At 41.7% G+C, this 25,254-nt stretch overlaps 1 protein-coding gene across 2 annotated transcripts; it reads right to left on the bottom strand.

Annotated features, from left to right (window-relative positions):
* Window positions 1-276: 276 nt before the first annotated feature.
* SLC25A33 (solute carrier family 25 member 33) lies at window positions 277-22,420 on the bottom strand. 2 transcript variants are annotated; one of them, XM_064525561.1, is made up of 8 exons: window positions 22,241-22,363; window positions 11,868-11,971; window positions 11,443-11,622; window positions 7,596-7,673; window positions 5,642-5,742; window positions 3,300-3,366; window positions 1,694-1,977; window positions 277-843 (listed from the first exon to the last, which is right to left on the bottom strand). In XM_064525561.1, exons 2-8 carry the CDS (start codon window positions 11,921-11,923, stop codon window positions 641-643), a joined length of 969 nt encoding a protein of 322 aa, XP_064381631.1. In that variant the 5' UTR covers window positions 11,924-11,971; window positions 22,241-22,363; the 3' UTR covers window positions 277-640. The 2 variants fall into 2 exon arrangements, with proteins under 2 accessions (XP_064381631.1, XP_064381632.1); XM_064525562.1 differs by lacking the exon at window positions 11,868-11,971 and having other exon boundaries at window positions 22,241-22,420.
* Between the last annotated feature and the right edge of the window lie 2,834 nt (window positions 22,421-25,254).

The raw sequence follows: 25,254 nt of genomic DNA, 5'->3' as shown, positions 1-25,254 counted from the left end.
TACTGAAGAGCCTCCCACAATTCTATTTCAGTGATGTCACCAATGCGGGCGGCTTTTCTAAGAGATTCTGGTGTGAACACTTCAAACTAGAAAAGCGTTACAAAGTTGTGCCACTTGGGCACCCCAGGAAGTTCCTATAGCAATGAACATGATGCACCTTGAATAAACAGTGGAGAACTCTCAAAGTTATTTGGGCGTTAGGCTATTATAGTGCTAAAAAGCGACAGAACACCAGTGGTAGGAAGCCCGAGTTTCAAATTTCCAAACCAGTTCCTCTTCTGTTTTAATATAGTTTTAATGAACATCAGTCCAAGAGATCACTTGATAGTACAAGGTACATTCCTTGACCACATATGGCTGTGCTTGAGGAAAAAGACAAACATGTACTTAAATTAAATAGTGTAATTTAATTTAGTAACTGTTTAATTTTTATCATTAAGTTAAAAAAAGTTATAATTAACTATTAACGTTAATGAGTTGAAACCTTTCAGAAAGCATGAATCCAAAAGGAAAATATCCACAGCAGGTAATCAGAGACTCATCAGTTGTCGCCAGCGCTGCCATCTGCATCAGTCTCTTAAAGGACTATTTGTTCAATGAAGAAATTGGTCTACAGTCCATAACAGTAGTCTTGGTTCTGCTACTTTGCATGGTCTTCTAACAAATACACAATTAACTCGTAGGTGGACAACACAATGGCTGTGTTTGGTATCTGCCGGATGAGTTGGGCAAACAGTCCTCTATAGAAAGCAAGATAACCTTCCTCACGTGCTACCAGACGTGCTGTCTGAATGAAAGTCTTGTATTTAGTGCCTTCTTCTCGCAGCCGTGTCCGTATGACCTCTGCAGAAAAGTGAAAAAGAGCCCGAAGTTAATACGACTTAAATCTTTCCACTGAGAAACACGCCAAGACCAGGAAAAAAATGCACAGCCCAGGGTCACCAAAACCTTCCTGACCAGTTGTCTGCCAGGCAGTACTATCAGCCATGGAACCCCGTATACATCGCCCTTTGGGCAAGACTGAAAGTTAAAGATGAGTTCCCTTTCATGGGGAATGAATGGATTATTTGCTCATTGAAGTATCTGTAGAACTAAATGCTTCACTGTTTTGCTCATATAGCTAGTGTCTCTTTCTATATAACCATGATGACATTCACACCTATCCAAACACAATAATCTTGCTCACACCACAAGTGTTTCCCACCACTTTGCATGCACCCTTTTTCTGTTCTCATTGCCTCATGTGCGAATTCAGATAGCAAGATCTTCAGAACACAAACCTTCACCTATTTCTTCTGCAAAAAAACCCTTTCACACTCTGTACAGCACTATTCTTCAGCCCTTCTATTAACTGAAATATGTACATGCTTGCAGAGGCCCAAGCACAGTGGGGATACAGCTAGAGAGGTTACCAATGAGAATTGAAGTCAAAGACATCCAGTTTCTTTTTTTTTTTCTTTTTTCTTTTTTTTTTCTGAGCTGTTTTTAATCAGGAAGTCCCAATCACTAACAATGTGGCTAATCAAGAATAATGGGACCAGTACTGAAAATACCGATGTATATATACATACACCACCGCAATATGCACTTGGCCATTGAAACGAAGAATTTTACAGCCCTACAGATCATCGTTCGGCTCAAACTAGAGGCAACAGCTGTTCTACTGCACTCATAAACGGAAAAGTTAACATACCATGTGGATAAGCAATGCAAGAAGCACAGCCCTTGGAAACAGCAGCAGCAAACATCAGTCCAAAGAAGTTTGTGGAGTTCCTTTCGGTCCCATTAGTAGGAGAAGGGGGCAGCTGGATTTCCTTTAAGTGCTTTTTTAAACTTTCGTAAATAGCAAAGCAGATAATGGTCTCAGAAATCCCAGCATAGGAGGCAGTCAAGCCTCTATAAAAGCCACGGATACCTTCTGTCTGGTAAACGTATCTAGCACACTGCAAAGCATTCATTGGCTTTGAACCCCTGACTCTAAAAAAAACAAATACAAAAACAAAACAGAGCACACGATGAATCCAGATTTAGAATTAAGATAAAAAACCTCATGGCTTTCAGTATAGCTTTTGTAACTACACAAATGGTTCTCTGCTTAGTTTTACTCCAAAAATCTTCTAGAAATGCTGCACAGAGCAGGCCAGAATGCTAAGAGCACACACCTGGCTTTCCTAATCCACTAATACATACTTAGGATAATTCTTAGAGCTCCAGTCCTGTCTAGTCTGTCACAGTTCACCAGTGCTTTAAAAGACAACAAGCACTGAAGAGACACTACTTTCTATTAGCTGGCAATTCCCTTTAAGGCCATCTTCAACAGGCCAAGAGACAGGTCTACATGAGAAACGATCCTTTGGCTTAAGAGGCAGCATTCAGTTCAAATGTACTATCCTGTGACGTGTTAGAATTAATGCTTATAAATTATTTATAGATTTTAGTGTCTTAAAGGATCTTTCTTATCTCACCTAACACGTCCTTGCAGAAAGGAATCTCCATTAATAACAGAGTCCCTCATTGCTTCAATGTCCACCAGTGATTATGGATCACTGGACCAAAAATCTATTACTGTCAAATTCCCTCTCTGCCTCCAGGATGTATGGTTAACAGTAATATAATCCTGAAGGATGCAAGAGAGCATTAAACCACTGCAATGGACTCTTGAGGCCTCCAGAATGTTTTATGAAATAAAACTAATCCTGCTTCATTAGAATTTTAAAAACATCACCCTTTCTGTTCACAGCTAGCTAGCTGTGTATTAATAACCGTGGTTTGTTGCAGTAACACACATCTGTGTGATCCACAGCCAGTGCTAGTTGTGTTGCCAAGTGGGACAGACTGCAACCTCATGCTCAGGCTCCCACATGAGCTCATCTGACACTTCTATAATCTCTGTTATTGCTGTATCAAAACACTTCACAGTTCTTGATGTATTTATCCTCACCATCAACCCATGAGGTGTAGAAGATTTTGTAAGCAGGGATCTGAGGATAAATAAATTAATACTGTGCCCCAATTGGCCTAAGATCCATGGTGAAAACAGAAACTGAACCCAGCTCAGCACTCAAGGCAACTTATATTTTCTTCTCATAGTAACTCTGCATCAAATTGAAGTACAACGCCCAGAACCTTAACCTTTAGTCTGGACAGACAAAAGAATGGTGGCTTGAAAGGTAGATTGATTGTCAGGGAAACAACAGAGCAAAATCTACCAAGGACTGAAGAGCCATGAGTAGAAAGGTGAAAGTTTGGCTTTCCAGAGCCTCCCTTAGCCATCCAGTCTCTCTCAATCAATTACTTACTTCCGTTCTAGCTGCATTCTGGTTTTCACCATCCATATGGGATTCATCAGGGAATTTGTGATAAAGGCTAAAAGAGAGAAAAGAAAAACAAAATATAGCTGAATCTATCTAGGCTGATGTACTGCAGTGGCAAATATGAACCTTAGGAAATATAAAAAAATATGAACCACATATCAACCTCCACTGCACAGTTCTATTTACTAGCTCTACCCAGAGATTTCAAAAGACATGCAGGTATGTAGTTCTCAACCCCTTTCTTGCCAGAGAATGATACATTAAACTTCGGAAGGCATTGACCACTTGCCTTGTAATTTCCTACAGGATGCTTCTCTTTTGCACCTGGTATCGATATGTATACTTCATGTACCTGAAGACTGCCGTAGACAAGGTATCTTATTTATTGACTAGGTTTTACAGTAAGAGATGAAAGGAAATCCATGGAGAAATGCGCATTAGTGTTTTTTTTCTTTTTTTCCTCCCCCAAGGCTCTAGGTGGTGCCATTGAGCCATCTCATTAACAAAACCCACCCACATTTAAAGAGGATAGTTTGAAGAGATTGTTTTAATGATCTCTCTGGTGACTGAAGCTTGAACTAGTGGAGGTCTCCTACAGTAATTTTCCTACAACAAACTACTTTCCCCATACTGAGAGAAAAAAAATACAATAAACCAGAACAATTTGGCTAAAACAGTAAGTATGAAAGTTTTGCTGATGTCTATTAGTATTTTCTTACTGGTTAGAGAAATATTACCGTAACATTTCAGTTGGCAAAAAGCTTATTCCAAATTAAAAAAACCCTAACAACTTAAAAGCATTTTAAAGTGTTGAACAATAAAACAGTTTCTCTGAACAAGGTAAGTTAGGAGCTAGTAAAGTCCTGGGATTGAACCGTATGTAAAATCTGTCTTTGGCTTCCTCTAAAAGTTGATTTTAATATACATCCAGTAACAGTCAAAGGATCACTGTCCTTTAGACAGGCAGGCATAAGGGCACGCTGCTACTCAAGGTTCTGTAGCTGCAATACTTTGTCTACACTTACCGAAAAATCTCAATTAAAAAACCCCAAATACGTGTCTATAGTTTCAGCTGCTCTGCAGTACTCAGTGTGGACATGGCATAGAAATGTCAAGTCTGTTCCCATACAAGAGATACAAATAGGATTGCTATAACTCATTCACAGTGGTACTATTAGACCCACACAATGCGGTGAGCCAGCAGAGTATTTCAATATTATCTGTTGGATATGCTGGCACAAATCTCTGCTAAGACCAAACCAAGTGGATTTCCAACTCCACCAGTATGTCTTTAGTCAAACTGCCTTATTACTTCAGGCAGTGTTCACACCAGCAAGGCTCAGAAATTAGGGACCACAGGCTTGCAAAGGCTACAGTGCATGCAATTGTCAGCAATTAAAGAAATGCTGATTTGGCTGACTGCTGCATATAAACTGTACATATGCTATACATACCATATATATATATGTATGTATGTATGGCATGTATGAGGGTCTTCTGCAAAGTCTGTGCATGCCTTCCCCTTGCCCCTCAAATATTTCTGAATGACTTTTTGAGGACATACTCAAGGCTTCCTACAACTACATTACATAACAAACACACACAAAACCTTTTATTATAAACTCCCCTTTGGATTGCACTTGATACTTGGTTGTTTAGATATTACAGAAAAGCAGATTTACTCTTTTTTTTTTTTTTTAGTTACGCTATGAAACACCAACTTCAGTTCTTCAGAAAAGTGTTCCTTAACAGTCGCTAGACAAGCTTGCTAAGTCCTCTCATTTTGTTTGTTTGAGAGGACTGGCTGTTTCCAGCCTAGCAGATTTTATTTTTAAATAGTCTCTGAACTTTGGCTCTTGAGGATTGTCTTTTACATACTGTTGTTAGGTGAACACAGTCACTTCTGATCTCACCCTTTTTTTAGTGATCATTGCTGGATGTATTTCTTAGAAACTCTTTCTACACTTTGCAATAGATTCTAGTAGCTCCTGGCACCACAAGACCAAGTATACATTTCCAGAATGAGCCACGTACTGGCCTCTGAACTCATTCATATACTAAAATTATCCAGAACTCTCACAGTGAAGACTGGCCTATTAGCCTAGGTTCTTTACAGATTGACTAAAAGTCCAGTGTCTCATTTTCCAACTACTGAGAGGAAGAGAACAAGTCTTGTGGCAATAACAGCTTTGAATACATACTTTAAAGGATTAAGGGGTATATCAGGGCCACACAGATACCAGTACATGTATAGCCTGCTATTGGTGGGTGGCTGAAGAACAGGGTATTGCTGCAGACCATTTGGAAGATGAATAACTAATACATACCTGCAGAACCTGCAGAGCAAATGTGCACGATGTTGCTGTTGGGCACAAAGATGCCATTAAATCGCTCTTTGGCTTTGGAGTAGCATGCAAAATAGACAGCCCTGTGCAAGAAAAGGAGGGAGGGGGGAAAGCAATCTAATACAGAGGACATCAAATTAGATACATTGCCATCTTCCCCTCTCACAGCTTCCCCCTCCTTCCTTCTGCCCCCCCTCGCCCCCCCCAATAAAAAAGGGGTTTGCCAAAGGGCCCTCCACATGATTGTTTCCATCTGCAAGGTCACAGGCTCTCTGTTGCTACACTACAGAGGCACTATCTGACTTGACAGCCACTGTAGAAAGGTTTTAGTTTCACACAGTCTGAAATGAGAGGCAACATGGTCTTTGGACAAAGACAGTTGAATTGGATACTAACACCACCTCTGGTTTTAAACATACTTTGTAACCTTCGGAATGTCACTTCCCTTCTCTGTGCCATGTTTTCTCTAAATTTGGTCAGAGCTGTAACTGACACAGGAACATTCATGCTTTAACCACCTAACCTTAGACTGAAATGAAGAAGGGGCTTACATGCCTCAAATCTCTATGCAATGCATGTGAATAGACAGAAGCTCAGAGCAGGATCTGCAACAGTCAATATGAGTGAGAAGCTGCCTGAACTATGCTCCTTGAAGGCAAATGCTACAGAAAGGTGAAAGTTTGTGGAAAGTCTCAAGTAGTAGCCACCAAGTACCTTATTTCAAGCTTAAGGAGGAACACAAAGGAACACAAAAGAAGGAGCATGAGTAGTCAGTTATATGAAAAAGCAGACAGTCTTGGATTCAGATCCCTGCTGCAAAGACTACCTGTATGGGAACAGGATTCCCCATTTCCAGGTGAACATCCTATCTCCTGGGCTAAGAGGCCAAAGAAGGAGCATATCACCCTTTGAGTTCCTTTTTAACTGGTTCAATTTCAGGCAAAGAACATCTGACTGTTTTCCAGATCACTAACAAGCTTTGGTATTAGCTAGGCACAGAGCTCTTCAGCCCTGCCAGGAATGGGACAATCACAGGTACGTGTGGAAACTAAACACTAGGTGCCTGGAGGACTTTCAAATATAAAAAACACTATAGGTACTTTTTAAATTGTTTTTAAAGGGGACCTTTGAGGTTATGCAGCAGCAATGCAAGTGCGTGTCCCCATTCCCTCCCAGCCCCCCTTCAGGTTTTCATCTGAGAAGAGTTTAGGCAATCAAGTCCCAGAAAGGTACTCCTGACTCCCCGGGCATCTGGCCCCTGCTCAAGCATTTGCCAAACACTATGTATTGACAGGTAAGTGGTAGATCGTATGAGAGAAATACAAACATTAATCTACAGTTTTTTCTGCAACTACATTCTTCTGTTTTCCCAAGCATATGACCAATTCCCTGAGTCACTGCAACAGCCACTTAAATGCCTTTAAAATATATTATCTCTTTTAATACCAGGCTAAAACGCCTCCTTTTTTGAGGATAGCATTGTATGGCATAAGCAAAGAGGGAGTTCCACTGACAACAGAAAGCAAAGATCAAAAGAAGCAGCTAAGATAAATGCACAAAATTTAGACAACCCAATAGAATATGAGAAATCTGGCAGATACATGTTTAATTGGTAGAAAGACAGGCACTGACTTTCACACTATTCCATCACTTTTTCTGGGTAGAAGAAAGGAATATTGACAAGAAATAGGTTCTGAATATACTAACTGTTCATAAATATTACTGAAAAACAGCATTATGCAAGTATAAAGCAGATTTATGATTATTTGTTGGCTTATATACACCGTGCAGTCTGAAACTACTTCACAAACTTCAGTTTATAGACAAGATAATTTTGTCATCTGTTTTACAGTGCATTTATTTACACTGCATTTGTGATGTTACATTTGGGTTGGTGCCTTTAAAGGTGCCTTCTAGCAATAGTTTAACCATTTACCTTGATGGTGCAACTCCAACCAGGTTTGGACCCAGTCCTCGGAAGAGTGACCTTGGTCCTTCTTTTTCCAGAATTGACCTTAAAACAAAAACAAACAGGAAAAAAAACACAGTATTTGGGTTAAAAGTCATATTTCTTCCTCTGGCACATAGTCAGGCAAAAGAACTATGCTAAAGAAATAAGTACTAATCTTGAACCTGTTAGCTCTCAGACCACATAACTTAACTGCAAATTAGCAGAATGAGACACTACTGAATAAAAGCCACTAAGCAGTAAAAACTTCAGTGCACTACAGGCAAATCTGTGTGCGCCATATGACATAGGGTTATAATTCCCACTTTTTGAAAGCTGTCAGGAACTGAATTAAAGAATCTTACGGGAAATGCAAGGCTAGTTGACTCTGATTAAAAAAAAAAAAAAAAGTATTTTTGGCATTCTCTGTATCTAAGCAATTCAGTTTTTTTTTCCTGTACAGAGTGACAAAAAAGGAACCCACATCCCCTTCACAATTACCTAGTCATTTGTGTGTCCCCCGTCCCCCCCACCCTGCCCAGAATGAAAGCTGCATGCCACAGCTGTACTATAGTCTATGCTTCACCAGGTAGTTTAGGGATAATTGCTTTGGTTTTGAGGGCATTCAAGAGTTCACATACATCTTTCCCAAGGAAACCCCAAATACAGAGGCACAGCTGTGAATCACTGTCACCAGACTTCATAATCTGGTCTAAAGAAGGGAAGACCAAATGGTGTTTTCCTGCAGTTTTGCGATTGCTACAACTCAGGTTTCCAAAGCTGTTTTCACGTGTCTTCTCCCACACTTCAGAAGCCACACTGAGCTGGGACTAACCACTCTGAAGAATATGAATTCTTTAGACAACTTCCCCAGTGGCTACCAAGTTTGGCACACTACTTTGCTCAAGTGCCTCACCAAAAAAGACTTTTCTTAGGCACAAGTTCTTTGCACTACTAACAGGAGATGTATTTATAAGGACTAAAACAACAGCCAAACACCAATAAATAGCAAAGTATTCATCCGCTAGTGACTGTCAGGTACAGTCCACTGATCACTGGGATTTCTGTGCACAGTCTGTTAAGCTGCAGCCCTCTTAACTGAAATAAGACATGTCACATGAAAACCATGCAAGAAAATCCAGATAACACCAGGATCCAGGGGTAGTTCATGTGCACCTGTTTGAATTACCCATTTTTCAGAGTTTGGTTTCTAGGTCATTAGCACTGTCAGGAATGTTCCCCCACAGATTCCAAAAACAAGCTCATTAGAAAGAAGAGGATATAGGAGCTTCTGAAACACTTTTCCACAGCAGAGCTGAACTTTCTGTGTAAGCTCCAAGGCTGAGTGTCTCCAAGGAGACAGATCCACCAACTACTTGTTCTTTGTCACTTAACAGTCACGACTGCAGCTTCCAGCTGGGGTGACTCATCAGAATCTTAAACGGATTAGACAAAAACAGCCTGTCCTTCTGGAGTGCTTTCTATTCAGTAGCAGGCTTAACTTGCTCTCCTGAGTACCTACTTTCTTTCTATTTATGGCAGCAAAGAGGCTTTTATATTCAACACCTTTAACTTTTATGGAGCAGTTTTATATGCAGGGCTCTAAGGGCTGCTTCTTTAGCCATGCCATTTTTCTAAACCAGAGGGCCTAAGTCACATCCATTGTTTGATAATGCACGCATGACCAGGATTGAGAAAGAGGTACAAGAGGGTAAGCTGCAAGAGACGTACTCCTCTTTTTTAATGTATTTTATCAGAAAGAGCATAATCAATAGCATTATCTGTACTTCAAGGACACTGCCTGCAGTGGAGTGACAAATAGTATGATTATGTTGCTCTCACTTCTTAACACACTGAAGCAGGTAGGTAGAAAGCTTAGTGATATATGCAGCTGAGCAACTCCTGAGGTAAAATGAAATCAAGATCACAGTCACCAAATTTAATGACCTTAACAAATGTATTAAAAGGTCGACCCAATCTTAATCCATTTGCTTTCTCCCCAAGACAGCCTCAGAAAAAGATGGGGAGAGAGGATGAATAAGAGACTCATGCCTTGAAGTTATCACGTTCCTGTAGTTACAGCTGCTTCAAGTTCAATGCTGCACAGAGAAAAGGTGGAAAGGCAAAGGAGAAGATGAAATCAAGGCAACTGGCACTACCTTCCACTTTGAATCATGGCTTGTTCTAGACTCACCTCTGAATAGACAAAGGACTGTTTGGCAAGGGAAAGAAGTGTTGTTTACAAGAGAGACTCTCAAGTCCCAGAATGACTCTAGCCATCCAGTTCTTCAGAGAATTTGAGTTAGCACTGAACTGTTATATAACTGTGCAGCTTCACCAGGCAATCTGCCAAATGTGTTGGTCTTACATAAATCATTCAATATGTTTTGCTAGTCGGTATTATCTTTGGCATTTCTACTACCTGATCTAAGCAGGACCCTCTGCATCACCCTGGGGTGCACACTGATCCAAATCAACTCCTCATTCTGTTTGCTTGAGGTTTGAATCATAAGGTTATGCTGCTTCCATATAAAAAAAAATAGCAGAGGTTTGGCCCTCAGAGTTGCTGGCAGGCTGTACAGAAGTTCTAAGCTAGATGATTTCACATTTAACTCTTTATCAATATACATCTGAAAAGGGAACAGCTGGAACAGCAGTGCTGCAGTCTGAACTACAGAAAAGACTTCACAAAACTCCTAAGTAACACAGATGTAGATAGGATTGATGTATAATAATTGGCTAAAGCAACATACTAACAGCAAACAGAAGACAGCTCATTAAATCAGGTGTGGCTGAGGAAAAGATAAGAGCTCACAAGACCCCAATATTAGACGCAGTATTTTAGAGACTGGTTTTGCAAAAAGTGTCCTTCCTCCACTCCCATAAGTTTCAATTATAGATCACCCACATAAGAGCACAAAGAATGCTTAAAATATATGGGATCATTTAGGTTGAAAGGGAACTTTGAAGGTTACCTGGTCCAAACTCCTGTTCAAAGCAGGGGCAGCTTCAAAGATAGATCAGAGGCTGACATGTATCACTGAGTGCAGAGAATCAGAATCCGTGTTACAATGCTTATCTTTAAGGTGAAGGAAAGTCTACAGGCTCTCATTTGTATATGAAACTCCAAAGAATGAGAGCTTCAGGATAGGAATGGGTGTAATTAAAGCTTCCCTCCATCAACCAGGTAAATAGCATGGGCAGAAACAAGCATCTCTCACTAACTACTTAAAGCAAACTGGGAATGGCTCCAGCAAAGAGAGAAAGATATGGGTACACGGTTCATTCAGTCCTTCAGTCATTGTGCCAAGAATTAGCCCTGGCTAATAAGACTTGCCTGTTCCACTATTCAAAGAACACAGTAAAGTAAACATGGAGATTCCCAGTAAAAGACAAAAGACAACAATTCCTGTGTTAAGGAAGCACCTTTCCTTCAGAGTATTTTCTCTGACAGTTCCTGCAAGCTGAGGTACACACAGGTATAGGATATACTACAGACTCTTGATCCCTGGGATGTAATAACTATCAGGAAGCTTAAATCTGAAGAGCTGATTTAAAAATAACACTTCCAGACACTCATCCAAAACAATTCTCTTTGGAAAGCCTCTGAGTGTTGAAAGCAAATTTCTGTGGAAGTTCAAAGAAACACCCAGGAACCCTAAAGATTTTTAAAAGAATAATTTATCATTCTACCGCTGAATGCACAAGCCCAACTGACAGGCATCCTTCCGGTGCGAGTCTGGAGCAAAATTTGCATTCCACGTTTGTACAGAGGAATCCAAATTCAGCTCACTGGTGTCAGGCAACATTGACTGACAGGAGGAGCAGCACTCACTTGAGAACTCTGAAGAGCCCCGGTGATACAGATGTTGGCCTGACCATTCCTTCCCCACTGATGGTCCCCAGCTGGACTTGAGGGTAGTAGACAGCCCGGAAGGCTAGCTTTGAAGACTGGAGCCTAGTCTTTATTACTTCCAAAGGACAAGTAAAGATGGCACCAACTGTTCCTCCGCATCTGTAAAAGACAATGTAAACAGAAGACAGTTTCAGCGACAGGTAGTTGCACAGATGTGTCAAATCACAACAGCATGGGATATAAAGAAAAAACTGAAGATTTGACTCTGCTCTGCAGTATTGACAAATAATTAGGATGGGGGAGGGGGGCAGTCTTGGCATCAGGCAAGGGAGATTGCTCCCAAGCTTTAGGGGAGGGGAGGGCAGGGGAGGGAAGGTTGAGAAATTATGATCATGTGTACTGACCGAAGAGGGACAACAAAGACAACAAAACAACAGCCCCAACAACAACAACAATCCATGACTGATCATCTGGTGGCCCCATGTTGTGACAGGACTTGGAATTCCGCCTGTAAAAGCAGAGGCAACCACGTTCCAGAGGTTGTTGGCCTAATACAGACATATGCTTAGATGGATTTTTCCTATGGGAAGCAGGAAGCTGGTGAAAGAGGACAAGCCATTGGGGATTAGGACACTGCAGGCTGAAAACACAGCAACAGAATTCTTCACCATTTCAATACTTAAATTTAAAAGGGCTGTTTACAGAAATAGTAAAGATCAAAGCTACTCTCCTAGATTAGACAGGTTATATTAAAGACATCAGATATCAGCATGTTTTTGGTTGGGGTGCACAAGGAAGAGAGGGAGGGTGGGAGAACAGCATAAATGGGCAGAATGACAGGCTAATATGGATAAGCAGAATTCTCATACTCAGATAAAAGAAGCACAAACACAAAATACCTATGTTAAGAAGAAATAAATGATCCTGTCCTGCATAATGACCATTACTTCATCTAACAATCTCATATTTGAAAATAAACTAGCTAGGTGGCTGAAAGAATTGAAGTTATGGTTTTCATAAGGACATTTAACTTGGTTTGCCTGCTGTCTTTCCAATAGTACCATGTGTTACAGTTGTAGCTCTTCGCATTCAGTTCTTACCGCTTTCTCACTGCTTCCATCTTTTCTGTCCTTGTGCTTTTTCAACATCTTTCTTTAACCCATGCCTACCCCCTGTAACCACATAACATAGAAGGAGAAAAAACATGGCTTCCAGCCACTAATTATTGTTATTAACTCTCCTAACTCATATTCCTGACATGCAGACCTACTGTAAAAATAGGTTTCAAGCACATTAGAAAATAAACAAGTTTGAAACAGGATGGAGAACTTACAGGTGCATTTCTTTTTTTACTCCAGAGCTCATTATCCTTTACCTCACTGCTTCATACAACAAACCAAGTGTTCTGTACTACATTGTGCAAGAACAAGTTAACTCTCCTATCGCACCTTTCCTAAGAAGGAAGGCTAACTTTGCCAGTGAGGATTGCATGTCAGCTTGATGGTTACTGAGATTTGGATGAGATCTGAATGTCCCAGGATAGTGAGGGAGAACCACCGGCAGCAGTGACATTTACCAGCAGTGTCAAAACAAGCTACAACAATCTTTCTGAAATAAAACTGATAGTAGATACCACTGGTGTTCACCACCATTGTCCTAAGATAACAAGGAGGAGAGCAAAGCTAGAAGTTCCTAAAGTTAGCAAACTGGCCGTATGAAAGAGTTCTAGATTTATTACAAGAAAACAACAGGCTGTCCTTCATGTTCTGCTGCAAAAAACAAAGAGGTAGTGTTAGAGTCGTCTGTTCTGCTGCTATAAAGGCATATGCTCATCTTAACGTAGCTAGAGCTGTGCCTCAGAAAAGCATACTGTGCCAGAAAAGAGGCAGAGGTTCCAATTTTCATTTTCATCACTGGTCTGGAAAAATGAATGGTCAAACCATTTCTTTCTCTGCCACTTTCTCCTTTGGCAGAAGGGGTAGTTAAATACCAAACTTCACAATTAAAATAAAATTGCAAGGTTGGCTGAAAACCACTATACCTAAGTTCTATTATCCAACAAGTTAGGGTTTGGGAAGACTTAACTAAAGATTTCAGTTTTTATCAGGGCGTTTAGTACAACTGAACCTCATGGCAAGGAACTGTTTTCTTTGTTTACACAAGTGTTGAAGTATGTTATTCCTTCAAGAAGCTGTGTTTGCGATTTTCCTTAGAAAACAACATGAGTCAAAAACCTAACTCTTTGATGTTAATGTGAAATTGTAATTTAAGTCTTTTTCCATGGGGTAGGAGAGGGAATCTATCCTATCCTTTGATTTATGCATAAAAAAGCATTGCTCGCTAGAGTCACAAGAAGTCTGCAGGCAAAAGTTTGGGAAGAGATCTATAAAAGGATATTAAGAGAGGTACATGCATATACTTTCTAAAGCCCTACCCATACCAGAAGTGTTTTACTAGGAGAATCATTTTAAAGCATAGGAAAAATGGCAATTAAACACTGGCAAAAAAAAAAAAAAAAAAAAAAAAAAGCTGTAGATACATACTATTTTATAAATGCTTTAACTAGTACAGCTTATTTTGCTTGCCAACACAGTATGCCTTTTGTCGATACATACTATTTTATAAATGCTTTAACTAGTACAGCTTATTTTGCTTGCCAACACAGTATGCCTTTTGTCGAGCAAAAACAATTCTTTGCCAAAAAAACCCAAACTCCTGCATTTACACTAATGGCCTTGCTACTCTAGCTGTACAAGCAGAAAAACAAAGTTTCTTTACAAAGATCAAAAGGACACCCCAGACCACATAGCCGGGGGAATACAACTTCCTCACTACGGTCTTCATGCACTGTAAGATTCTGTTCAAGCACATCATCCCAAACACACTGTTTTTCAGATATAAACATATTTAGCAGAAGATATTCTATGTTTCACCAAGCCTGGCAATATGATTTAAAAAAATGCTTCAAATGAGTTTCTTCTTTAAGCTCATGCTCCTTGCTCTTCCATGCTGAAAGAGGAAAAAGCTTAATCTACACTAGGAACAATCCATACATTTAAAGTGATGGATATTATGAGAAAAAGCTTTGCCTTCAGCCCTTTTAACCTGCTTAAGCTTTGACTGCTGAATAAAGTCATTAAGTTGTTTATGGAACTAGGTACATAGCAGCTGAAGTTGTCACTTGGATCAAGAATGACTGTTCACAGAGACCTTATCAGTCCCTGATTATCCTGTGTACTGAATCAGGGCTTGGACGCAAGCCTTCTGTTCTGTCAATACTACTCTGGAGAACATTGCTTCAGTGCATCCTTCTCTGTTTTGTTAGATACACTTCATGTTGCTCACCTGCCCCTGAGATTAGATCTTGGGGGAACATAAGGATCAGGAACAACTTCTCCAGCAAAACTTTTGCTGTTCCCCAGAGCTCAAACAAAAAAAAAAAAAAAAAAAAAAAAAAGCAGGAAGTGTTTAAGGATACCTCTTGTAGATACTCACCTGTCACCCTTTCCACTACTGACATACAATACAGACATAAGCCTGTATAATTAACACCTGAATCATCAACATATTCAAGTAAAAACAGTAAATTTGCAGGAGCTCTACAAAGAGAATTCAATTTGCTTAACTCCTTGTTCATTTATCTACCAGCCCCGCACACCACTGTGTACTCTGTTTTCCATCATTTATTTCATATTCACGAACATTAAACCAGTAGTTTCACAGTAACGTTTCACAGTAACATTTCATAAATTCAGAACACAAATTCCATTATTGTTTATGAACTACAAGGTGCCTAGTCTAGAGCGACACCTCAACATACAATTTTCTAGCTGCTCTGGCAAGTTTCTTTCTGCATCATCTGTCTGCTTGCCTTCTCCTTTCCCACTACTTTCCTTCCACCCTTTTATTCTGAGAATCCAGTTAATTTATGCCTCCTTTACTATGTAAGTACTTCTGGGAAAGCACACATAAACCTCTGATATTCAACACAATGAGCTAGTATCTGCATCATCAGTTTTAACAGCTCAGAGTTAATGTTGTCAGTGTGACATTTGAGCAAAAAAAGCATTATCTAACAAAGCAGATGTCAGAATGTCAACAGGGTGCATAAGTTATGTCCCCAATATAAATACTCAGCATATAGTTCAAGCAAGGACTCTGATGTATTGAACATCTTGTTCAGTTGAGCTGATTTTCCTCCAGATGAGATTTCTATGCATCGTGTCCTGGTGTTGCTCTATACCCTGGAAAGATGCCTGAAAATAGCATGTTGTGCATAAAAGAAACACTTTATATTCCTAGGGTGTTCCGAGTGCCTACATCTGTGAAGAAAGGAAAAACAACAACCAACCTTCCTCAGCTACATAAACAGCCCTAAACCATGAAAGATTCAGCCTATGAGTGTGTAGCCAGATAAATCTGATCTTGGAAAATTTTATCCTGCAATCAAGATAAAACCTCTAAGTTTTTGTACTGATTAGGGCTAGATTTTTTTGTATACCAGTTGCAGAACTAAGGTTCCAGGGGTGATAAGCAGTGTTTATTGCACTAGCCTCTTGCAAAAATCCAAAACTGGCATTTAATCTGTTCTCAGTAAATGGAGAGAAACCTCCTCAGAAACAAAACAGGCATCTTCTACAGGTCACATGGCAAACATGCAACAAGAAATCCCCAGCTATGCTTTGCATGCATCACAGATGCACAAATCCCCTCAGTAGGACACATCTAACAATTCATCAGCTCTGGCCTGTCACACACAGCCAGAAAAACAGAATTTGTCCTTCAGGCTACAAATACCTCCTCTGGTTACAAGCTGGGCCAGGCATATACTGCCATTAGAGAGGTAAAATACAATTCTCTACTTTGTAATGTCCAAGCAGAGCAAGCAAGGAAACTCTTGGCCTGAGGATATTAAACATACTGAACTGCTTATGGAGATATAGTGCACTACAAAAAAAAAAAAAAAAAAATTATTTGCTTATATAAAAAGCAAACATTCTGTTTAGAAGTCATGCCAAGGATTTTAATCTCAAAATCCAATTATTTCTTGCTTCCCGCTTTCTCTCTTTACAAAGTCCACCCCCAACATGCCAATGACTTGCATTCAGAATCAACTCTCGACACCCACTAGCACAATTGATATAGATGATGCCAAAAATCTTAACTAAGGAGGAGTGATTTTATCTGTCCTAGGTTTAATCGCTGAACAATATTCTTAATATGGATAACCACATGTGATGCTGAATAGAACAGGAAATGCTGCAAAAATCACCCAAACCTGAGACGATCCTTCATTAGAGTACTATTGACTTTATTGAGATCACAAGGAAAGATGATTAACTGCTCAGCTAGAAGAATAATCACAACTTCTAACCTAACCTGATGCATTTTGCTTTGTGAGCATTTGAAAGTAACTTTTCTTTCCCAAAGGACAGGAGGTACTCTCAACATCTAACAGCTCATTTTTGAAAGACAGGAGTCAAGTGAAACACTCGAGGGGGCAGTACTAGTACAAATAATAGTCCTTAAGATCGGAGACAACCTTCTTTCATATCTTTCTAAGTGCTCATGCATATTCCAGATCTACCCACCTGTGGCTTTGCCCTGCATGCTCATTGTTCCATGGGGCCTGGAGAAGAAGCTGCATTTTAGACCAGGAAAAAGTAATAGAGAAAAAATTTCTTGTAAAAATATACGGGGCAGAAGCTTAAGTTACTTTAAACTTTGTTAAAATTTGTGATATTCTAAAGAGAGAATTTTGTGTTCTTGACGTAAGTGTGATACTCTGTAATCTTAAAAATATTAGACCTCCTAGCTAAGTTTCTTATGACATCATTTTCAAAGTTATACCATCCTGGAATAATTAAGATGCTTGCTGCCTCTTCTGTTGACTTACTTTTGGAAATAGCACCCTCTGCATTATACATTTGAAGAAATTAATGCACGTTTCAATAATTTAGAAAGCTTCAATGCAAAGGCAATCCACTTTAAGAGCCAGGCTCAACAATACACTTCAATTCCCAATTCACTCTTCATGGATTGCACTACATATTGGTTTGCATCTTTAAGCATCTTCAGGAAAACATTTGGTGCTATCAAGTGGATCCCTCTGATGGATTCAGATTTCAGTAGAGTTCCAAAACACAGCTGCAGGACTCTGTCCCAGTGAATTCAGTGGCACAGCTAAGGGTACAGCTAAGTCAAGGTGCTAACAGTGCAAGGTATTACCTGCTTCCTTAATCACTGACAGAGGATCAAGTCCAAGAGAGTAGATCAAGGACATCAAGATGAGCAGTATATTCACAGGAAGTGCTACATAAGTTTTCCCTGAGATTATATTTGCAACAGAAATTTCATTCTGCTTTTCTGAGAAATGGCACATGCTCTAGCACTAAATTCACGACAGAAACAGTGAGGCAGGTTATGCCTTTGATATTTTGGTATTGCATCATTAAGAGTGTAAGAAAAACAAGCTGCTGCATTCTCAGAAGGCATAGCAAATTTTGTATCAAAACAAGTCAGACTGGTCTTTATGCCTCAATTTTGAGATATTAAGCATTTGATACATTTCCAAATAGTAACTTTATCATCAAGAGTATATATCCTTATAAGCACTTACACCGTTCTTCAGTGTAAGTCATCTTCAGCTGATGCACTGTTAGGAAATACATAATGTACATGAGAGCCTAAACTAGCTAGAGGGCTAGAAGACAGTAAATCACATCATCAGCTGCAGTGGAAATCAGAAGCATGATTTTATTGATATGAACAGTCCCCCGCCCCCAGTTTGAACCAAACTACTCAAGAGTAAACATCATGTTATCTGCATGAAATAAAGATAACAGTTTGTTCTCAGCTTTTGCTCTGCAGATATTGTGCCAGTCCTATGAAGGGCACTGCAGCCTCTAAATACCAGTTCTTAGGAAATCCCTCTAGTAAACAGTATTACTCCAGCTGAAAAGACAAGAAAGTAATGTCTCCTGAAGACAGGGCCAAAGTTTTTCCCAATCAAAAATCAGCAAGAACTGCACTGACTTCAGTAGAAGTAGGAAGCCAGAATTGTAAACGTGCTTAAATTTGTTGTGTGACTTAAGCATCCTTCTCTTTGCTGCTTCCAAAATCCTCCCTGCCCTCAGAGTCATCTTCCCATCAACATCCCAAGACCTTTCACTTTGCTGTTATTAGTGCAAGCCTTAAAAGGAACTAATAGAAACAAGAGGAAACCAGCGAGGCTGTCTTCCTATCAATAAATGAGTTAATAAAAAGCTGCCTCTTTTCCACAACTGGACGATGCTTTCTAATAGATTTATTTTATCACTCCTAGCCTCTGCATGCTCTCTGGATGTGAGGATAATCTAAGGTAGGCCTGCCTTTTTTGTGCATCCTCAAGGATTCTGTACTACATCCTAAGCTCTGACAAAATCCTCTTCTCACACGCCACCCCCACCTTCCAAGAAGCTATCATATTACCAATAATACATCACTAACGAAATTGTTGCAAGTGGTAAGTTGCTCTTGAACTGTAAAAAAAAAAAACAAAAAAAAAACAAAAAAAAAACACAACTTTACAATGGAATGAAGCTTAGCATCTTGCAGAACTTATAAGATGTTCTGAGCTTCCAATACTTTCTTCTGCTGGAGGGATGATTTTATCTATGGTCCCAGTTCTGCAAACAACTTTGCACCACAAGGCAACCCATTTATTATGACAAGATTCCATGAGTGAAAGTGCAAAGGTGAAGATGTTTGAAGGACTGAGGAGGGACCTGAATACAGACAAGAACTAGAGAATGAAAACACCTTTCTAAAGGTCCTTTCTAAAATTCTTTAATGCTGTAATAGATGTAGCAAAACAATCATCTAACCACTACTGAGCTCCTTTAATCAGAATTTGTTGACCAGACATCCTTTATTATACATTTAAAAACTGAAATGTATAGTGAGGACATGGCATAGAGCCTCAAATCTAATGTGATTTGGGTTTCCAGGTTTGTCTGTAGGCTAGCTGTTCCAACACCTGTCCAAATACACAAAACCTATCTCCTACTATATTTCTTACATGTAGAGTAAGAAGGTGTTTGAATAGTTTGGGCAGCTGCTCAGGTCTCAAAACTGATTTTCAATTTTTTGTTCTACTGAGCGAGACCTAGGAAGTCTGCATCTTAGCTTCTCACTTGAAAAACAGAGATAATAGCATTAGTGGATATGTACACACACAGGGTATGCAAGTTCAGGGCCTCAAATTGGGATTACTCTGAAATAAACACATATACAGAAATGTACACACACACCCTTTACTTATATAGCCCAAATGCTTCAGCACTGGCAGTTGTAAGGTGCTCTAATATAATCCTAAGCAGTGAACAAGGGGTGGAAGGTAGGTAGTTAAAATCCAGAGCCCTTAAGATTGTATTAGGGATAATTACAACAGAGAGTAAACTCCCTTCCTCCTCCCTCCCCCATAAGCCTTTGTAGCTTGCTGATTTATCAAATTCAGAATTTTAAGTCTTTAAAACCTGACATAAAATAAATCTATTCTAGGAAGAGTGGGTGGAGGAAGAAAAAGAAAGGATGGGCTCCCTGGCAAATGGAGAAGGCAGCTGCAGAGTGAAAACTGGCAGAAACACTGCAATGAGGACGAATGCAGGTGAACCAAATGAAATGTCTCTAGCCCCTGTCCAGTCAAATGCCAGCGCTGGCTTCCATCTTCCTCTGTTTTTGTAGCCAAATACCTGGGTCTAGCGCAGATGTACCACTAGCAACAATCAGCAGCCATGCCACTATATAAATGCTAATAATTTCATGTTAGGTGGCCAAGCTACTCTACAGTAAAGAACCTTGGCAAATTTCTTAATGATGAGAAATGCCTAAGGCCAGTTCTCTTGTCTCAGAAGCACATGCTAAGCTCAAAGGACACCATTTCCGCTGCTTAAACAGATGTTTCTGTGGCAGCCGTAACAAGGTATCACTGACAGAAGAACCACAACACACTAGTGGGCAATTCCATCTCCACTCAACACTGAGAAGACAGGGTATGTTCTCCCCAAGCAGTCTGATTAAGACTTTCAACAATTAAGTCTTCTTTCAACAAAAAGCCAAATGTCAGAAGCCAAACACAGACAACTAGCAGGTCAGCCATGTGATGAGGCATGAGTAGACAAACTAAATTTGCTGTCTCATTTTCCTTTCTGTAACATAAATGATGGTACACTTCCCTGTGTGTCTTTAAATAATAAGATGTTCAGAACAAAAATCAGCCCTGCAACGAATCTTGAAAGGCCTATGTACCCCAAAAGACCACATCTCTTTCCCATGCTGTATTTTCATAGCTGCTTTAGAAATGAATCAATCTTATTCTAAAAGAGAGCAGTCAGGAGGATATTTGTTGGCCTTCCCTTTTTTCTTCCCATGCACAATCCAGAACAGCTCAAACTGACTTTCCAGGCATGCTGCAGATGTTTACTCATTAGGAGAAGACAGCAGGTGCACTAAATAAATACAGAAGAGGCTAGATTAAAATGATGACGGGTGAGATGAGTTATGGATAGAACCTAGAGTTCTGGATAAACACTGTAATTATCCAAACAACCTGCATATGTACATGCAGGTCCAATTCCTGTAGCAGGCTCAAGGCACTACTCTAACACAAATAAAGAAAAAGAAAGATTACTTAAAACAATGCATACTATTGAAGCCAGCAGAAGGGCAATGCCTCTGAAAAACTTTGCTTTGTTGCTTTTAATATTTATATTAAATGAACTTACTGTTCCAAAGAGATGTCAGAGAAGACTGAATTCTTCTGTTTAGCAATGGAAGAAACAATGGTCCACTATTAAACACGTTAAATCTAGCAACCAATTTCATGTCGGCCTCTGAACTATTGTCAGCTGGCAAGTACTACTGAAGAATATTTTGCTATATAGTTTAAGCTATTGAAAAAAAAAAGATTTTTGATGATGACAGAAATAGGTGCACACAACAGAACTTACTATCTATATTGCAGATAATTTTTTAATATTTACACTATAAAATGATTTTAGTGGACTTCTACTAAAGTTACCGTAGGAAGTTACCTAACAAGGGATTTTTTTTTGGTGTAGGCTTTTAACACAACGAAAATCAGGATGCTTGCAATTCCTTAAAAGGAAGGACCCAGCATGCCCTTGGAAATTCATTTATTCAGAAGTGCCAAGATCTTTTCTACCTCTCTGATTTTTTTCTTTTTGGAATACTTGCTTTTCAGGATAATTACATGGATCAGGTGGTTACACAGCCTCCACTTCCCAACTCTTTGTCTACCCAGGTTTTATTGAAGCCGTGTGCAAGTACTCATCCTTCTCTTCAAAGTTAGGATATGGTTCATCAAAAAGCCTGAAGCCTACCGGCTGGACAGGGCTTTTCGGATGACAGCCCTCAGGTCCCGCTTAATTCAGCGGGAGCCACGTGCGAGGGCAGGATTTAGATTCAAGTGTTTCATTTAACAAATTGAGCCGGACGCCGCAGTTAAACAGGATTTTGTACTTACACAGCTGAATGCCACGGCAGCCCGGCCAACAGCCCAGCGCTGACCTCCAGTGCCACCGCGGCACTTTCGGCGCTCCCTGCGCGGCCTCCCAGGGCGGGCTTCTGTGGCCACAGACCCCGCGCCACAGGCACCCGCCCGAGCCGGCCCAGACCGGATCCGACCGGATCGAACCGGCCCGCCGGGGCACGACCGCCGCGCGGCGCCGCTCGCCGTGGGAGGCCGGCGGCTGCCCGCGGCCCGCCGGGGACTCACCCTCCGGCGAAGAGGTGCAGCAGCGTGTTCTCCTGCGGGGCGCCCGCCATGCCGCCCGCTCCGCTCCGCTCCGGCGCCGGCCCGCCCCGCTCCCGCCGCGCCGAGCCGCCGGCAGCCCGAGCGGCAGCGGGAGGCCGGGCCGCGGCGCGCACGTGACGCCGGCAGGCGCCGCGTCACAGGGGCGCGCACGTGACGCCAGCGGGAGGCGCGTCACAGGGGCGCGCCAGCGTCACGCGCGGCGCTGGGCGCCCCGCAGCGTTGCGCCGGCGCGGGCCGTGCCCCTGCGCGTGGGCGGGGCCTGCTCCCGGGTGGGCGGGGCCTGCTCCCGGGTGGGCGGGGCTGCTCCGGTTGCGCTCCCCCAAAGCCGGAGGCGGGAGGTTGCCCGCAGCCCGGTGCAGTGATTTACCCTCGCGCGTAGGGCGGGTGCCCTCGGTCCGTATGCGGTGGGCTAGCCTCGCAGCCGGGACACCGAGGAATGTCTGGCTTTTTGCAGCAGGGCTGCAGTGCTGGGGGACACGATACAGTCCGCAGAGAGACCCTTGGTCGGCACGTTTTCCATGCACGCACGATTTCTGTTGTCCTTGACAACGGAACGGGCTTCAACAAGCAGCCCCCTCGCTTAAGTTCAGATCCAGGCATGAAACTCACACCTCCCTCACAGCACAAGCCAAACTTCCCAGTCCGAGCACGGCCAGAACTTGGAGCTTAAAGTCTGGATGTGCATCTTCCCGGAGTCTGGCATTCGGCTTACTCAGAGGGAAAAATGGTTTAAGGGTTAAAACCAAGAGATGAACCAATACCCAGGTCCAGACTGGCGTCAGTGCTGTTTGGCTGGGCCTCTCCTGGCTCCTCGGTCTCCAACGAACAGTCCTTCCGGACCTTCGCTGCTTTGTGAGGTGACGGCGGTGAAGCCCAAGGTGCTCTCAAGAACGCTTTCCTCTGTGTGATCTTGTGCGGCAGCTGAAGGGTCATGATTTACTGAAGCAGAATCAGTCTAGTGGATAAGGGTGTTGAGATCCCTTGTCTGTGGAGTTTCCTGAGACTAAGGAATGAACTAGGCCCTGGGTAAGGTTTTTGTCACAGTCACAGTACCTTCAGACATGCAGGAGGTGTTAATGCCCATTTTAATACAGCACTCAGTGCAAATGTGATCTGAAGCAAAACTGCAGCTCTAGCTGCTTGGTGCCTGTACAGCCTGGGATCCTGAGGATCCCAAAGCGTCCATCCAGCTTCTGGTAAGTTACTCTGCAGTGATGCAGAATGTACAGCACAGATCCAGACAGCTCAGTGGATTTGCTGGTTGTAACTATATCAAGGAAGCTGTGCCTGTCTAACAGATCAGTGAAGAGGTTTTTCTAACGTGTAATCCCAACACATCATGCAAATGAATCTGAGAGTAGTAAAATCTGAGGAAGAGATGACTCAGAAGAGAGCTGGTAAGCTCTGCAGGGTTATCAGAACGCGGATGACTCCATTAACATATCTCTTGTGTTTGCCGAATGCATTGATTCAGCCACCTCTGATCTTTGGAGGCCAACCTATTTTATAATGCCTCTTACCAGCCGATAAGACCATTGACCTTATCACAATGACAAAAAACGGCTAGCCAGGTGTAAACATTGAGAAAACACCTCTATGGCATCTGATAACATACCAATGCAACCAGAGGCTGCCTGTAAAGAATCCTCTGTTAAGATTTCCTGCTAAATACTTTGCTATTTATGCTCTTTCAGGGCATAAATATAAAGGGTGGGGTGTTAATACATAGCGGCTTGTTCAGGAAATCTTAAGGGGCCTGGATGTTTGTTGTCAAACAGGAATGCATTGCTAAGGTTGAGTGTCCATCAAGACAAGGGAGATGGGTACCTGGCAGAGCCCACCTATCTATATGACAATTACCGGGAGATGTAGTTCTCATAGACTACAGGTTTCTTCATGAAGAGGAAAGTTCTAAATTTGTACTGTTTGCCTGGTATTTAATAACAGTGTATCTCTGGCAACCTGTCCCAGGGAAGACACACAAGGTAAAGGAGCAAAAGGCACCTATGTACAGATGAGGGCAGTCCTGAGGTATCCAAAACCAAAGGCATTTTCATGCACAACTGTGGGATAAGACCTCCGTGCACAACAGCTGTGTGACACATACACTCTGCAAATGGGTTTGTACTCGCATAAGTACGCATATGTGCACACTGGAAACTGGGCCAAATGTTCCCCTTCATACACATACATAAAGTACAGATGCGCGAGTGCTGGCCTTTTGTGTTCACACACACAGAGGACAATTAGACATGGACAGGGCTCGGACAGGCATCGTGCTACATGCACAGCCAGAAAAGCTCCCCACGCACATCAAGCCAGTTTCGAGCCCCACTTTCATGCTTCCAGTGCCACAGGGACAAGGCAGCCCTTCTCGGAGCGTATGTATGTGCACAAACACCGCAGTTCCTGGAGAGCTATGCTACGGCAAGAGGTTATTTATAATCCACCACAAAACTTAGGAAAGCAGCTCCTAGATCAAATGGGTTTGTTAAGCTTGGGGAGGTGCCAGGTCTTCTTTCACAGCATGGAAACAGGAAGCTGGACCTGAGCGAGGAAAGAAAACCTGCTCAAAGCAGGGGGCAGAGGGGAGGAAGGAGAAATGGGTCTGCCTGAAAAACAGTGAATGGGGTGACTGTGACATGGGAGGGAGAGGAAGGAGGTGAGATGTCCAAGTAGAAAAGGTACCGGTCAGCTGTTGTAAGGGCGCAGAGACGTGAGGGAAGCTGATCCTGACAGAACCTGAAAGGCCAGAGCTGTGCAAGCCGTATGAAAAAGGGTGGGAAGTTGCTATAGCAAGAGAAGAAGCTGCAACTTTCTGGGCACAAAGAAGGAAGGAAATTTGGTTTCTGTAAGCATCTCGAGCATGCAGGTCTTGCAGAATGTGCACATGAGATGGGTATCCGTTCCCTCGGTTTGTTTGTTCTGCTGCTGTCCCATTGCCCTTTCCCTGTCCCTGTGCTGCGCACATTGAG

This window comes from Dromaius novaehollandiae, chromosome 24 (genome assembly GCF_036370855.1).
Source record: "Dromaius novaehollandiae isolate bDroNov1 chromosome 24, bDroNov1.hap1, whole genome shotgun sequence".
Taxonomy (NCBI): domain Eukaryota; kingdom Metazoa; phylum Chordata; class Aves; order Casuariiformes; family Dromaiidae; genus Dromaius; species Dromaius novaehollandiae.
The sequence above is the reverse complement of the archived record's forward strand: the minus strand, read 5'-3'. Positions and strand labels throughout refer to the sequence as shown.